Below are 14347 nucleotides of genomic sequence, written 5' to 3'. Positions count from 1 at the left end.
TTCTACTGACAACTAGAACTCAAAGAGTAGAAGGCAAGCAGTCATGCACTCAAGCAGGTAGCAGGGAGCAACACTCAGGGGTAGGGAGCTCTGAGAACCCCTCCAATAAAACAGTGCTTGCAGCTCACTATCCCTCCCATGAGCAGTCACGGCTGGAAGCCACCATGGGGAAGATGCTTAAAGGGGCCTACACCCCTTCCCCTTTTGACACCCTGAGTTGCCAAATTCATAGATCCTCAAACACTTCTCATCCAAATTCCTGTTTCTAAATGGGGAAAGTGAGGCCCAGGGAGAGGAAGGCGCTTGCCTTGCCCAGGGCTGCTGAGAGATGGAGGCCCCCCTGCCCCAGCACACTGCCCACCTATGGGATCCGCCTATGCTGCCTTATACTCTGGTGGACAGGGCACTTTTCTGGGTGGTCAAGTAAGCTTAAAATATCCTGTTGTCATGGCCCCCTAAAAAGGCACCCTGTCTCTACCCCTCTGCTAGCTAGGATCGCCTAAGTGCCAGGAAAGCCAGTACAGCCCTCCATTCAGCAGTCCAAAACAGCTCTAGCTGCCTACAACTCACTCCCGTGAGAAAACCAAGATCCAGGTGCTCTCCAAGGGCCAAGAGCAAGGCAGGCAGAGTCAGGGTGAAGCCTGAAGCATCCAGCTCCCTGGTCCAGGGTGCACACTGGTCACAGTCCACACACACATGCACAACCAGAATCCCACACCTCCTAGCACAAAAAGTGGGTCCAAACTGTGAGCTTAACCTTCTGTCTTCTTCTGGGAGTCACCAGGCTCCTCCGTGTTCTACCAGCTACCACCAGCAGCATCCTCCCCTGACCCCATCGAGGCACCTGCTCCAAGAAGGCCCCCGCTCCAGGAAGGCCCCCAGGCATGGGAGAGAAGACTCTTTCTAAGTGCAGCTGAGTCAGACTCGGCTTCTCAGGATGATCCAGTTTTATCATCACTGGGAGGGACGGCAGTCACCCGTGCCCTGGCCTGCAAGCCCCTTCACCCTCAGATGCCAGCAGACTGTGTTGCAGGAAGGCTACAGCTCAGGTCTTGAAGAGTCCAGAATCTGAGAGGAGGGTGCCTGAATTGGCTGCAGCAACTGGACAGGCCTGGGTGGACACTTACTTAGTATAGATCCATGGCCTGGCAGATGTAGGAGGAGCTCAATACTGAGTGTGGGTTGGGGTACTAGGACACATTTTGGAAAGACATGTACTTTCTGGCCTGTAGGTCTGTGGAAGGGAGAAAGGGGTTGAGGACAACTGCCAGGTCAGAATTTGCTGCAGCCACCAGCCACCATACCTGCCTGCTACTCAGGTGGCTTGTGCCAGTGATGAGTGGAGAGCATCCCCATCTCAGGGGACAGAGCTGTGCAGGGCTCAGGGGAGCTGGGGCTATGAACTATGCTCCAACAGGAGCAGCTCTGGGCCTTAATGCTTGGGGTAAGCACTGAGATGCTGCAGCCCTGGGATTCTGCTGCTCTGGACTTTATCCCTCGGCATCTTTTGTTACTGATAGACTTGGCTGCCTAGCTGGATGATTGACCCCATGAGGGCCAGAACTACCAGTCTTGGTTTTTTCTTTTTTAGAGACAGAGTCTTTCTCTGTCAACCAAAGAAAGGACGAGTGCAGTTATAGCTCACTGTAACCTCGAACTCCTGGGCTCAAGTGATCCCCCAACTTCAACCTCCCAAGTAGCTAGGACTACAGGTGCACACCACTATACCCGGGTAATTTTTATTTTTTATAGAGACCGGGTCTTGCTTTGTTACCCAGGTTGGTCTCAAATGCCTAGCCTCCCAAAGCATTGGGATTACAGGCATCAGCCACAGCACCTGGCCTTTGTCTTGTTCACAGAGCCCCTACAAGGCCTATAGTAAGTACGTGAAAATAAAAGAATGTGGGAATGGAGAGAGGGAAAAAGGAATTTATATGCTTGGGTCTAATCCTGCAAAAGAATAAAATGTTGGGATTCAGGGAGCTGTCATGGGGAGTGCCGGGGGCATGGGGAAAGGGCATGGCTGATACACATCCAGTTACTTCACCTGTCTACCCTGCTATTAAGCAGTTATGTGACCTTGGGCAAACCTGCCTGTGCCTCAGTTTCTTTGACTGTAAAACCAGAGTAAAAATACCTGTAGTACCTATTCTGTCATCAGGATAAAAATAACATAATGTGAGACAGGGTGAAGATGAAAGAAGATGAAAACACCATTCAAGTCTTAACCTATTATTATCATGGTAAATCTTGTGACTATTGGGAAGGAGAGCAGCCAGAGGCTGAGGGCTGTTGGAGACACAAAAGCCATAAGGCAGCGTGTGAAGGCAGACATGCCCCCACCCAGCTCTAACTCAGTGCTGAGTGGAGGGGGATGGGGTGCCGGATCTCAGGCTCTGCCTTCCTTTTGTTCGGATGGAGCCTGAGAGAGAGGGGACAGCTGGCTCCAGGCGGAGATGCTGAAGCAGCAGAGGGTGCTGGCTCCACTGACCACTCCACCCCGTCTGTGGGGAGGCGTGGCCCTCCATGGTGTGTACCCCACAGTCAGGGCCTGAGCCTGGCCACAGCCTGCCTCAGGCCTTCACAGGGAAGTGGAGGGGAAGGAGGAAAGGAGGGGAGATGTGTGTGTAACAATGACCTCCCTCTGTCCTGTCCTGCCCTGTAGGACACACACGCAGCCATTCCTCTCTGTTTGACCTCCTTTCAGGTAACAGAGGCTTTTTAAAGGACTGATCTCGGGCCACACTCCCTTTCTGCACACCTTCTTCTCAGCAGTCCCATGAGCCCCTCCTCCCTTTGTGGCCTTCTTGCAGCTGAGACACAAAATGGGAGCCCCTGCACACAGCCTGGGCTGCTAGGGAACACCAGAGGATGCCTCCTGCCCCACACCACCCCACGCTTGGGCAGTCAGGGAGACAGAAGGCAGCACAAACTCCCAGCATGGGGCCACCGTAACATGGAGCCTTTCCCCGCTTTTGGGCCTCCTGTCCTCTGGGAGTGGCCTGGCCCCCTGGGCCGCAACTCTTCTAGCTCCCAGAGTCTGTGTCCTCTTGCCTGCCCTGGGCACCATTCTCCTGGCAAGGTCTCTCCCAACAGGCTCAAAAGCCGTCCTGCCCGAGACTGGGGCAGCTGGGAGACCACAGGGTGGCTGCAGGGTGGTCTGGACTGTAAAGCTGATGGTCCAAGGAGGAGGGAGAAGTCCCATCAGGACGTAGATGTGACCAGAGGAGAAATGCTGGTGGAGGACACCGGCCCCCGTGGCACTTGGTTTCTGTTGTGTCGCTGGGCTGGGCTCACCCTAGAGTCTGAAGAACGGTGAAGGGCCGAGGCTGGCTGGCTGGCTTTTGCCGAGACACCAGCAGACAATGGGTTGGATGAAAAGAAAGCCCCCAGACTCCTGACTCACCCAGGCTTGAGCCTCCTGTCCTGATTGCTCAGTTCCGGATGCTTCCGTGCTTCTCCTGTGTCCCCACCCACGGCAAGGGAACTGGTTTGGTTACCACTGCCATCTGCTGCACCTCAGTCTCTCCCTCAGCCCTCACCTGAGGTGAGACTGCCCCCCTACCAGGCCTGGATAGCACAGGACTGCCCTTGGCTGTCACCTCTGCTACAGAGGCAGGAGCTACAGTTTTATGTGTTTGTCACTAAGCGCTGTATGGCGTTTATCATACCTGGCTTACAGGTGGAGAAATGAAGGAAGAGAACTGTTCACTGACTTGCTCAGATTCACTTAGTGACCTGAGATATAAGCCCAGCTGTGCTGCCTCCCTGCTAAAGGCTCTGACCCTTTCTGGAAGCAGCAGGCCTGTGTATCCACATCCATGGGGCTGAAGTGCAGAGGGGCCATACCAGCTGCCTCCGGACGCCCAAGGCCCTGCAGCCTCAATACCTACTCAGGAGTCATGCCAGGGGCCATGAGGTCTCTCTCTGGCCAGACAAGTGCCTCCTGCTGCCAGGACTCAGGGCAATAGCAAGGCAAGAGGGTGGAGTCCCTGGAGCTTCCTGGGTGAGCTCTGCCTCGCAAGAGGGGTCCTGGCAGTAGCTGGTTCCTAGGGGAAGTGCTGAAGGGGCAGGGAAGAGAGGACCTCGTATGACCAGAGCTTGCTGGGACCATTCTCAACACTGATGATAAACCCTGATTTCCTGGAAGTCTGTTGGGCCCCAACAAGCGACGGGCTCTCCGCGGAAGCTTCAGCATTGTTTCTATCACAAGCCACCCCCAGAAGACCCCAGAAGCCTGGCCCAACAGTCCAGGATGAGCTCAAGTGTGGAAAAGCGGGGATTGCAGTTGGGAAGAAGCTGTCAGTTGCATCTGGACTGTAAAGTCCTATTGGACCACCATGGGCAGCTGATGGTCACCCTGGCTGGCTGCTGACAGGGGCTCCAGGCTCCAGCCCGCCCTTTGGCCAGAGCCCTGGAGGCACATCTGGGTGGCATCAGGATCTTGGACCCAGTCTGGCCCGTGCCCAGCATGGGGCTGCTTCTCCTCCACAGCTCCTTCCCAGAGGGCGGGGCCTCAGCCTCCCTGCCACGCCCCCTCTGGGCTGGCCTGGAACATACTACTATGTTGACAGTAACAATAAAGCTCCTCAGGGACCACCGCACAGGCCCGCAGCCCCACTGCCTGCTGTTGGAAGAAAGCTGTGGAAAGAAAGGAGGGGGCCCCTGCCCCAGGCCAAGGCCCTGCCCTTGCCACACACGGTACACACATGCAGCCTCTCTCTCTCTCTCTGTCCACTGTGAAAATAAACTGCAGGCCTGGCTGGACAACAAAGCCAGAGGCACAGAATCTGGAAAACACCTGGTGTGGAGAGCTCTCTATTGCACACAACGTCCCAGCGCACTCCACTCTCCACCCACTCCTGGGGCCTCTCTGTCCTCCCTTCCTTGGCCTTGGGTCATTCGTTATTCCTGGCTCGGGTCCACTCCGAGGTCCTCCTTAGCTGCCAGTCATCACAGGGGATGGCTGCCTCCACACTGCCTGCTCCAGGGACTCGAGTCCACTCCACGGAGAGCCTTGCCCAGCTGTGGCCAGCCTGTGAGTATCTTGGCCCGGCACACCCTGGCTTTCCTGGCTGCAAGTGCCTGCTCCAGCTCCAGTCCCAGCCCCTCCTCATGGCTCCAGCTCTCGGGAGAGGCGGGAGAGTTCCCGCTGGTTGTCAATGACCTTCAGCTGCTGGACATAAGCCCAGGTGCTGGCTGGACTCCGGGTGCTCAGGGACTGCTCCGAGCCTGGTGGAGGAGAGTAGTCAGGGAGGCACTGATGCCCCTTTGTGGAACCCAACCTTTCCCCTCCAAGGAGCCATGTCACATCTGCCTTCTTGCCCTCCACCACCCACAAACCACTTCCCATCACCAATTCCTAAAGACGGCTGTCCCTGCCCACCCCACGGGTGAGGGGACCGAAGAGCCCCCTGGCTCAGAGCACAGAGGCTGAACATTATCAACATCATGTATGGAAGGGCCGGGCTCCGTGCCTGGCACATGGCAAGTGCCTAGGATGTGCCAGCCATGGGTAACTACCATAAGCACCCCCTCCCTGCCCACCCACCATCGCCCACCACTTACATGTGGAAATCCTCGCCACCTGGCTGTCCTCGTGGAGGTGGGAAACTCGGCTTCTGAGTGGTGAGAGAGGCACTGCGGGGGTGGGGAGGGGTCATGGAGTCAGGGCCACCCTGGAGCCTCACAGAGGATGTAGGGTGAGGGACCTCCCACCCCGGGGACCCGCCCTCTCACCAGGGTTGTGGCTTCGGCAGTGGTGCAGCATCCGCGCGGCTCTGGCCATCATTCTCTGCGGACAACACCGGGGCATGAGCTCTTGCCTGAGGGAGAAACCCTGTCCTGCCCTGTGCAGCAGCAGGGAGGCCAAGCTCCCTCTGAACCAAGGATCAGGGGCTGTAAGATCCTTGGTTATGTGGCGTCATGTGTACTTCGCCCCAGCACACCCAGAGGCCCAGCGGGGACCAGGCAGAGGACAGAAGGCAGAGGCCAGGAGAGAAAGGCTTAGAGAGAAGAGGGCTGGAAGGGCTCTCGTTGAATGGTGAGACGTCTGAGGCTGGCACCCTGGCAGACCCAGTTGCAGTGGAATAAGGCAGGGGCTATTACACAGTAAGTATTCATCCTCATATTATTCATAACAAGTTTAAGCTGCCTCCAAGCCCTGCCCCTTCCCAGGCCACAGTCATGTCCTCCAACCTATGTTAGTAGTGAACGCCTGCTCTCCCTGGACTCACCATCTTCTCAAAGTTGATGAGATTCTCCACTAGTGTGTGGTTTCCCTCATGAATGAAGGTCATGTCTGCAAAGAGATGGGTTTTGTTCATAGGGCCCCAAACTTCTGCCCTCCTGTAGCCCAGAAAATGTGAAGGGCATAACGGCTCCCTTGGGCCTACCTCACCCCATATAGCCCCTGCCTCTGCCCCCTCCAAGCCCCAGCAGCATTTCCTTGTATCTCTTAGGCCCTGAAGGCAGCCCGTATTTGTCTGGATGTCTTCATTCTTCCAGTCTAAGAACTCCTAATTCATCTCTGCACTCCCTGAGGCATCAGCACTTGAGGTATAATCTCTCCAACAGAGTGGGTGCACACACAGATAGGCATGGGATGGGGGATGGAGGCAGGAAGGGGGGAATGGAGGGATGGAGGCAGGAAGCCCTGTTACCTTTGAGAAGAAGGGGCATGAAGGGGATGACAGGAGGGGAGAGCTTGGCGAGGGCCAGTCGGTACACCCGGTGGTTCCATGAGGGATCCTAGGGGAAGAAGCCACACTGAGGGGGTTGCACACACCATAAGCCACCACAGACCCCACCCAACCAAGGAGGGGCCACATGCCCATCCCACAGCAGGTGCAGAGGCCCCAACTCAGCCTCTCCTCAGCCCCAGGTCTCACCCAGGCTCTGTCACAGGCGAACACGGGGCTTCCAACCTCCCATTAGCACTGAGAAAATTCACAGCAGTTAGTCACAGGGGCCCCAGGTTTCTTGGAAAAGTCTGTCACTGTCACCTCTCTGTCCCTTTCTATCCCTGTCTCTTTCTGTGTCCCTCCCTCTCTCTCCCTCTCTCTCTCTGCAGAGTAAACTCCTTTGAATCCCTTGAGCCCCACGAGGTGGATTTTCTCTCAAGAGCTCCCAGGCTATGCTGATGAAGTACCTCTTCTCTGCTTCTCTCCAGAATAGTCAAAACCCTCAAAATCCTCAAAAGTTCCTGGAGGTGGGAGGTTCCACCCCCAACTCTACCCTCGCCTCTTCTACTGGTCTAGCCCGCAAGCCCCTCGGAGTTCCTGAGGGGCAGACAGGCCCTGGTGCACACGGGCGCTCCATGCCAGGCCCTTGGGCTCTGGAGCCCCTGACACTGCCCTGGCACCTCAGACCCCAGGACTGGACACCCACAGGCTCCAGCCCAGTCTTCACACAGGATCTCCTGCCCCCATGCACACACTGAGGGCCAGAATGCACCGTGCAACCCCTATCCTAGTGCTGAACACCCCTTCCTCAGCCAGCTCCCCAAACTCACAGGCTGGAGCTAGGCCCTGGGCCGAGGTTGGGAACCCTGAAAGTGACAAAGGACGAGTAGAGGGGCTGCAGGGAAGCCAAGAGTGAGGGTGTCTGGAGGGCAGGGCCGAGCCCAGCTGATCCTAGCAGAGCCAGGCCGGGCAGGGCGAAGCACTCACCAGCAGCCTCTCGAGGGCGGAGTACAGCTTCCGGACTTTGTGAGGCAGCCGCTGTGAAAAGGAGGCAGATGAGCGGCTGCTCTGGGGGAGGCCCAGCCCCATCCAGCACTCCCAGGAGGGCCTGAGGCCTGACCTCAGGAGGGGGCCCTCCAGACCACACTTACCTCCCAGGTGTGGGCTAGGCGGCTGATGGCCGAGTTGCTGAGGCCAAACATGACGGCAAAGAAGGAATTGAGATTCTTCTGCTCCTTGAGGCTGTGAGCAGAAGACCCAGAGACCCTCAGGGTAAGGGAAGCAGCCACCCCTACAGTGCCCCCAGACAACAGCCAGGCCAGCCTCTGCAGAGATCCAAGCTGGATGGGTGGGAAGGCAGAGGCTCCAGGGGACCCAGGGAACAAATAGGGTGGCAGATTTGGCAACATACTAAGCAAAGAGGGGGGCTTAGGAAAAGGTAGCCGGGGGACTCTGGCCACGCCCTACCCACTGGACAGGGACTCACTGGGCCGCCAGCTTAATGAACTTCCTGAGCAGCTGGGCTCGGGGGCCGGGCACGGGGCAGAGACACAGCTCGGTGGCCACCCAGTACTGCAGCTCATTGAAGCGGCGCATGAAGCGCTCCAGGTTGGCGGTGGTGACATCCCGCAGATGCTGGGGGCCCAGCACATAGTGGATCAGCTCCACCTGGGTGGGGTCAGCAGGAGAGGTCAGCGAGTGCTGAGCCGAGCCGGGCGCCCCGCCGCCTGCTCTCCTCCCCCAGCTCTGCCTCCCACACCTGGTGGATACTGTTGAAGAGGCTCCAGTCGTGGTCCGTCAGCTGGCCTGCCAGGTCCTTGGCACTCACCAGGTCCAGCCCCTCAGCAGAGCCCACAGTGGGCCCCAGCTGGTCAGGGTGTGGGATCTGCGGGTGGGAGAGTGCTCAGGGGGCTGCCTGAGGAATCCAGGGAAAAGCACAGGGTAGGGGGAGAGGGTTGGGGCAAGGACTCTATGCTCGTGTTAGGAGGAGGGTTAGGAGGGCAGGAGTGGGGAGTAGAGGGTCTCTAGGGGCTATAGCAGCTGGAGGATAGGGCTGCCCAGTGCTGAGACCCCTCCTTTTGGGCTCCTGTCTCCTGGGGAACCCCTAACTAGGGCAGGTCCTCCTCTTTCTCCTTGGGAGCTCCCAACCAGTGCTACCAGCCCCTGCCCTGCACTATCTTGGGAATTCCCCCATCAGCTGAGGCCCACTCCTTTGTGTGCTGAGGACCCAGCAGCAGCCAGAGCCAGGCCCCTCCTCCCTCTTCTCTCTGGGACCCTCCCCAGAATCCACCACTGCCACACTCAAAATAGATCTCCTCCCTGGGCCCTGGCACCCTGCCTGGTCCCTACCAGCTCATGCACTTCCTGTGGGTTGACAACAAAGAGACGCTCATTGAGCCCCAGAGATGTGGCCACACCACGGGCATCTGGCTGCAGGCCAATGGCATCTGCAAAGACAGCAGAGGCGGACTGGGTGGGGGAAGGGAGGGAGGCCGGGGACCAGCTGGATGCCAGGGTGGAGGTGCTGTTTGGGAGGCTGAGAGGTTGTTTCTCCTAGTAGCAGGGTTGAAGTCCTGGGTGGTGCTCAGAATACACAGGTGCATGTGCCCACGCAGCCACGCAGCCCAGGGAAGCACATCCAAGAGGATGAGAAAAGATTCTCAGTGCGTCAGGAAGAACCTGGGCAGGGTCTGAGCCTCCCTCAGCCTCACTTTCTTCCCTGGTAAAATGGAGACAATAAGACTTGCCCCGACTATTTCATAAGTCAAATAAAATAATGTATATAAATAGTAGCTATAAGTACATGCTATGTATAAAAGCCCTTTGAAAATTGGGAAGTGTCTTATATAAGCCTTGGTGTTGATTTTCATCAGCTCCTCATGGACTGGGACTGTGCTTGAGTCCCCAGTCCCTAGAGCAGTGGCCTCCAAAGTAAGGTACATCAGATCATCCATGTGCCTGGGGAAAATATGAGCTCTTCTACTTACGTTTACTTTTTCTACCTGCTTTGCATTTCTACTCCATCAATTTCTATTTTATCTATCTTTATTATATTAATGTAGTAATATATGTGTATTACTTACAAACAAATATTCACACAGTGGGGTGTGGGTTTTAATTAAATGTTGGTTATTGACATGGGTGTCGATCCAAGTGCTTCGGAGATCAGTGCTCTAAACAGTGCCTGGCACATAGTAGGGTCTCAATAAACATGACCTTTGGGCAACTGCAACTCACCAGGTGGCCAGCAGAGGACAGTGCTTCCCAGGGCAGGGCACACAGGTGACCATCTCTCCCCACTTCCTGAAGGGAGAAGGCTTTTCTTTTCTCATCCCCACTTCTTGAACGCCCCTAATTCTTGTCTGCCCTGGGTTCCAGCTGTCAAGCCCGTGCCCTCCGCAGAGAACAGTGGTTTTGAATGTTCCAGGTTCTCTGGAGGCCCATCTTAATACTCCTGAGCCCGCCATGTTCTCAGCACTGACTTTGTGGCAGGCCCTGTGCTAAGTGCTTTACACACATTAGCTCACTTAGCCATTGCAACCCTGTGGGTAGATACAATTACAGTCCTCATCTGACAGGTGAGGAAATGCAGGCTCAGAGAGGTTAAGCAACTTGCCCAGCATCACACAGCTAGTAAATGGTGAGCCTAAGATGCCTTCACGGGTCTGGGAGTCCACAGTCTATGCTCTTAACCATCAAGCTGACCTGTTTTACCTGCTGTGGTATCTCCAGCTCCTAACATATTGCTGGCTCATAGCTGATCCTCAAAAATGTTTGCTGAGTGACTAAACAAATGAAGACTACTTAAGTTCCAAGACCAGCTACTCTCACTGTGTGAGCTTGAGGAATAGCTCATGCCCTTTGAGCTTCAGTGTTCTTGTCTGAAAATAGGATAAAAGTACCTGTATCTCATGAGACTGTTATTATTTCATATTAAATGACTAAACACAAATGATGATAATAATAGCAGCTAATACTTATGTATCACTATGTGCTGGGCACCATTCTAAATGCTTTCATAGATGAACTCAATTGATCCTCACAATTCCTCCAGGAGGCAAGTACTCCTACTATTCCCATTTTATGGATGATAAAACTGAGCACAGAGGGATGAAGTACCCTGCCAGAGGACACACAGATGGTGAGCTAAAGGGCTGGTGCCAAATGCAAGCAGCAGGCTCCAGAGCTCATGCTCTTACACACTGCATGAAAAGCACTTCGAACAGACGCACTCCACCTCCCATTAATGCTAGCCATCATTCACACTGAGGAAGACCAGAAAGATGACAATGATGACAATGATCTTGACTGGGGGACCTGGGCGCAGATCCGAGGGGCCACCCTCCCTTGGGGTCTATCCAGGGGCACAACTCACCACCTGCAGAATTGACCTTCACCAGCACCTGCCCCTTGGTCCAGCCATCCTCCTGGGCCAACGCTGCCATCACCTCTCTCACGGAGGCTGTCACAGGCAGCTGCAGGGTCAACACTGAGTGGTCTGGCCGGCAGATGTCATAGGGGACTGAAGAGGAGACCAGACTGAGCTGTGGGAAGGGCTGCCTGATCTCCACCCCAGGAGGGAGAGGGCGGCTATTGCAGTAATGGTGGGAGGGATCCCCAAGAGGCTGAGCTGCAGGTGGGGAGGCCCTGAGCAAAAGAGAGGCATGTAGGAGGCAGATCTAGCCAGCAGCCTGGAACACAGACCCTGAGGAGTACAGCGTGCCACCTTGGCCCAGGCACACCGAGGTCAAAAGTGACGACAGCAGGACAAGAGAGGCAGAGACAGCAGGGTGCAGATGTCGGGCTGTGCCCAGCTGGCACAGACCACCAACCTTTATCCCCAACTCGGATGGCACAGCTGCTGCCAGGAAGGGGCTCGTCCTGGTTGGGGAGCCAAACAGGCAAGTTCCGGGCCTGGGAGGAAGAGGAACGAGAAAATAAGGCTGGGAGGACATGAGAGGAGAGTGTGGAGGGAGGGATTGTGAGGGCCCTGTGTCACCAGGAGCACGGGCACCACACAGCATTCACACCACCAGAGGGCTCTGCTTGCCACATTCACCTGAGCTCAGGTAAGGCACCTGGGACCAAGGATCCAGGAGAAGACACAACATGTCTAAGGGTGGGGCAAATCCATGCCCCTCCGTGTGTGTGTGCTTCTGCATCTGCCAGATAGGTCCAGAGCAGTTCTAATATGAAAATCCTTCAGCTGCTGACTTTGGTTTTCTCTTCCTTTTCCTCCAGCTACCATTTGCTACAAGCCAGGCATTATTCTGAGGATCTAAATATTCACAATGCGCCTTTGACAAAAGTATTATTTTTATTTCCATTTTATGGATGAAATAAATGAGGCTCAGAGAGGTTAAGTAACATGCCCAAAGCCACACAGCTGCTAACTGGCAGAGTTGGAATCCCTCCTGCTCCTTTCCCCCTCTGTGCTCCGATACTGTGTCAGTGGCCCTGTCCCAGCCCACAGCAGGGATGCAGTTCATGGAAACCACTGTCAGGCCTCTGCTGGCAGGGCAGCGCCTGCCAGGCAAGTCTCCTGACTCAGGTTCCCCTTCCCACCCTGCTTTTTTCCGACTCTGGTACTGACTCTGTCCCTCCTCCCAGCTCTGCGTATAGCAGATCCTCCAGGTTCGGACCTCAATCCATTGCTCTTCCCTACATTTCCAAATCTCAGGGACCCCTGCAGAGTTCCTTACTGCCTCATGTGTCGCCTGCACATGGGTGATTCCCAAAACTACCAGCAGTGCTGAACTCTCTTCCAAACCCTGGTCTCAAACACCCCCTGCATCCTTCCACATGAATGATCCATTACCTCACACTCCATATACCCATCGGATCCTTGCATCCTGCCTCCCAGACCACTCTGTTCCCCAGTCATTCTCCCCAGCTCCAGGCTCCTCCACACTTCCGTAGCTTGTCATCTTGCTTTGAAGATTCTTCTTTGAAGTGGGTCTTCTGTGACCCCTCCTCCCCTGCCCAGGCTAACTCCAGTTCCACCTGCCCATGAGGCCTCACTCCTTATCTATTCCAATGGCCCAACTATGCTCCTCCTCCTCCCTCCCAGGTGCCTCCAGCCCTCCTCCTCCAATCTGCCTGACCAGAGCCCTGTGAAGCTCCTGCACTCGACTTCAGTGGCGGCCATTGTCTGCTGGAGAAAGCCCAGGCTCTTTAGCTGACCTATTCAAAACACAAATCAGACTTTGCCAACCTTGGCTCAAACCCCTTTAATGGTTTGCACTGCTCTTAGGACAAAGATCAGACCCCTGTCCTTGGCCCAGGGGGCCCTGCCCACCTCCTGCCTGCTCTGGGGTCCTACTCTTACTCTCGCTCCTCCAGGGATCCTCCTCCTGGGTTCCCTTTCCTCCTGGGTTTGCCCACCAGGAATCCTCTTCTTCCTCCACCCTTGCCCCCTGCAGCTCTCAACTCCAGTAGTCGCTTACACGGGACACTTTCCCTGAATCTGCACTGGAGTTGGCTCTTCCCCTCCCGTTTTCAGGAGCGGACTACAGTTGGAAGAGCCGACTCCAGTGCACATTCAGGGAAAGTGTCCCGTGTCACTGCACATCACAGGTTGTTTAACTGCTCTGCCCCTTGCCTGACTGCAGCCCCACAGGCCAGGGTTGAATGAAGTGCAGCATCAGCACCTAGCGCAGTGCCCGGCCTGCGAGGGTGAGCCCACATCAGTTTCTGAGCGTCAGCCAAGAGCCAGGCAGCATGTGAGCAAGGAGAAGCGGAGGTGGGGGCCCGCAGGGGGGAAGTCAACTCTCCAGTGGGATGGGAGAGATACCAAAGGACAGAAAGCAAGTAGGCAAAGAAAACAACTCCACATGGCGAGAGTGCTTTGAAGAAAATCACAGAGGACACCAAGGCAGAGCGTGGTGGGGAGAAAGGGGAGGGTGCTCTGGATAGGGAGACGGGAGGGGGCCTGTCTGGGAACCCAGCATTTGGCTGAGATGAGAACGAGAAGGATCCTGCCAGGCAGAGCCAGAGAAAGACCCTTCCAGGCTAAGGGATAAGTGCAAAGGCCCTGAGGGGAGAACGGGCTTCGCCTGCGGAGGAGAAGAAGCCAGTAAGAGTCTCCAGCAGGCAGGGGCTGGGACACACAGTAGGGTGGGACCATGGGGAGCCTGCTGGATGGTGAGGCCCCTGGATTTTATTCCCAGTGCAGCCCTCCCCACCACCAACCTAATCTACCTTTCCAGTTCTTTCTCCCACCATTCCTCAACCAAATCCTGGCTGCAGTCACATCTTCTCATCCCCTCTTTGCTTCCCTTTAAGCCCCAGCTGAGAATGGCCTGGGGCCACCTCTGACTTTCCAGGGAGGGGCCTCGCCTTCCTCTGAGCTCCCACAGCACTGGCCACCAGGAGCCCCGTGGGCCTCAGGGGCCAACTCCAGCCACCATTCCTCATCTCCCAGGCTCTACCTGTGGGCATGAATTACCTCCCAAAAGGAATAAAAGGCCCATTGAGTCAGGGAGTGGGCGAGGAGGGAGGCCACCTTAGGCCTCTGCGCCTCCTGGCACGGCCTGGCCCAGGGCACCACATGCAGCAAGGGCCCCGTGAACACCTATCAGAGACCCAAGGGTGTGTCTGTGGGAGGAGAGCTTCCCACGCACACAGAGCCCCTCAGGGTCAGGGGGCGAAGGAGGGGCCTGCAG

General features: G+C 56.0%; 1 protein-coding gene and 1 long non-coding RNA gene across 9 annotated transcripts in view; one reads left to right on the top strand and one right to left on the bottom strand.

The window, feature by feature from the left end:
- Positions 1–4802: 4802 nt before the first annotated feature.
- The window catches only part of RAPGEF3 (Rap guanine nucleotide exchange factor 3), a 34246-nt gene continuing 24701 nt past the window's right edge, over positions 4803–14347 (bottom strand). For 7 of the 8 annotated variants that reach the window (XM_016923557.4, XM_001162479.7, XM_054664327.2 and 4 more), the window contains 12 exons: positions 11516–11597; positions 11059–11205; positions 9033–9130; positions 8443–8568; positions 8170–8351; positions 7835–7925; positions 7671–7721; positions 6663–6750; positions 6237–6301; positions 5740–5794; positions 5569–5640; positions 4803–5232 (listed from right to left, as the gene is read on the bottom strand). In XM_016923557.4, the coding sequence (XP_016779046.4) occupies positions 5114–5232; positions 5569–5640; positions 5740–5794; positions 6237–6301; positions 6663–6750; positions 7671–7721; positions 7835–7925; positions 8170–8351; positions 8443–8568; positions 9033–9130; positions 11059–11205; positions 11516–11597 (1176 nt within the window). In that variant the 3' untranslated portion in view covers positions 4803–5113. The remainder of the gene's footprint in view (positions 5233–5568; positions 5641–5739; positions 5795–6236; positions 6302–6662; positions 6751–7670; positions 7722–7834; positions 7926–8169; positions 8352–8442; positions 8569–9032; positions 9131–11058; positions 11206–11515; positions 11598–14347) is intronic. The other variant, XM_009425522.5, reaches the window with a different exon arrangement.
- LOC134807477 (uncharacterized) lies at positions 5635–7841 on the top strand. Its single transcript, XR_010148029.1, has 3 exons — positions 5635–6111; positions 6462–6558; positions 7073–7841. It is a non-coding gene; the product is annotated as an uncharacterized LOC134807477 (long non-coding RNA).

Source organism: Pan troglodytes, chromosome 10 (assembly GCF_028858775.2).
Source record: "Pan troglodytes isolate AG18354 chromosome 10, NHGRI_mPanTro3-v2.0_pri, whole genome shotgun sequence".
In the NCBI taxonomy this organism is placed as follows: domain Eukaryota; kingdom Metazoa; phylum Chordata; class Mammalia; order Primates; family Hominidae; genus Pan; species Pan troglodytes.
Note: the sequence above shows the minus strand (reverse complement) of the source record. Positions and strands in the feature narration are given on the sequence as shown.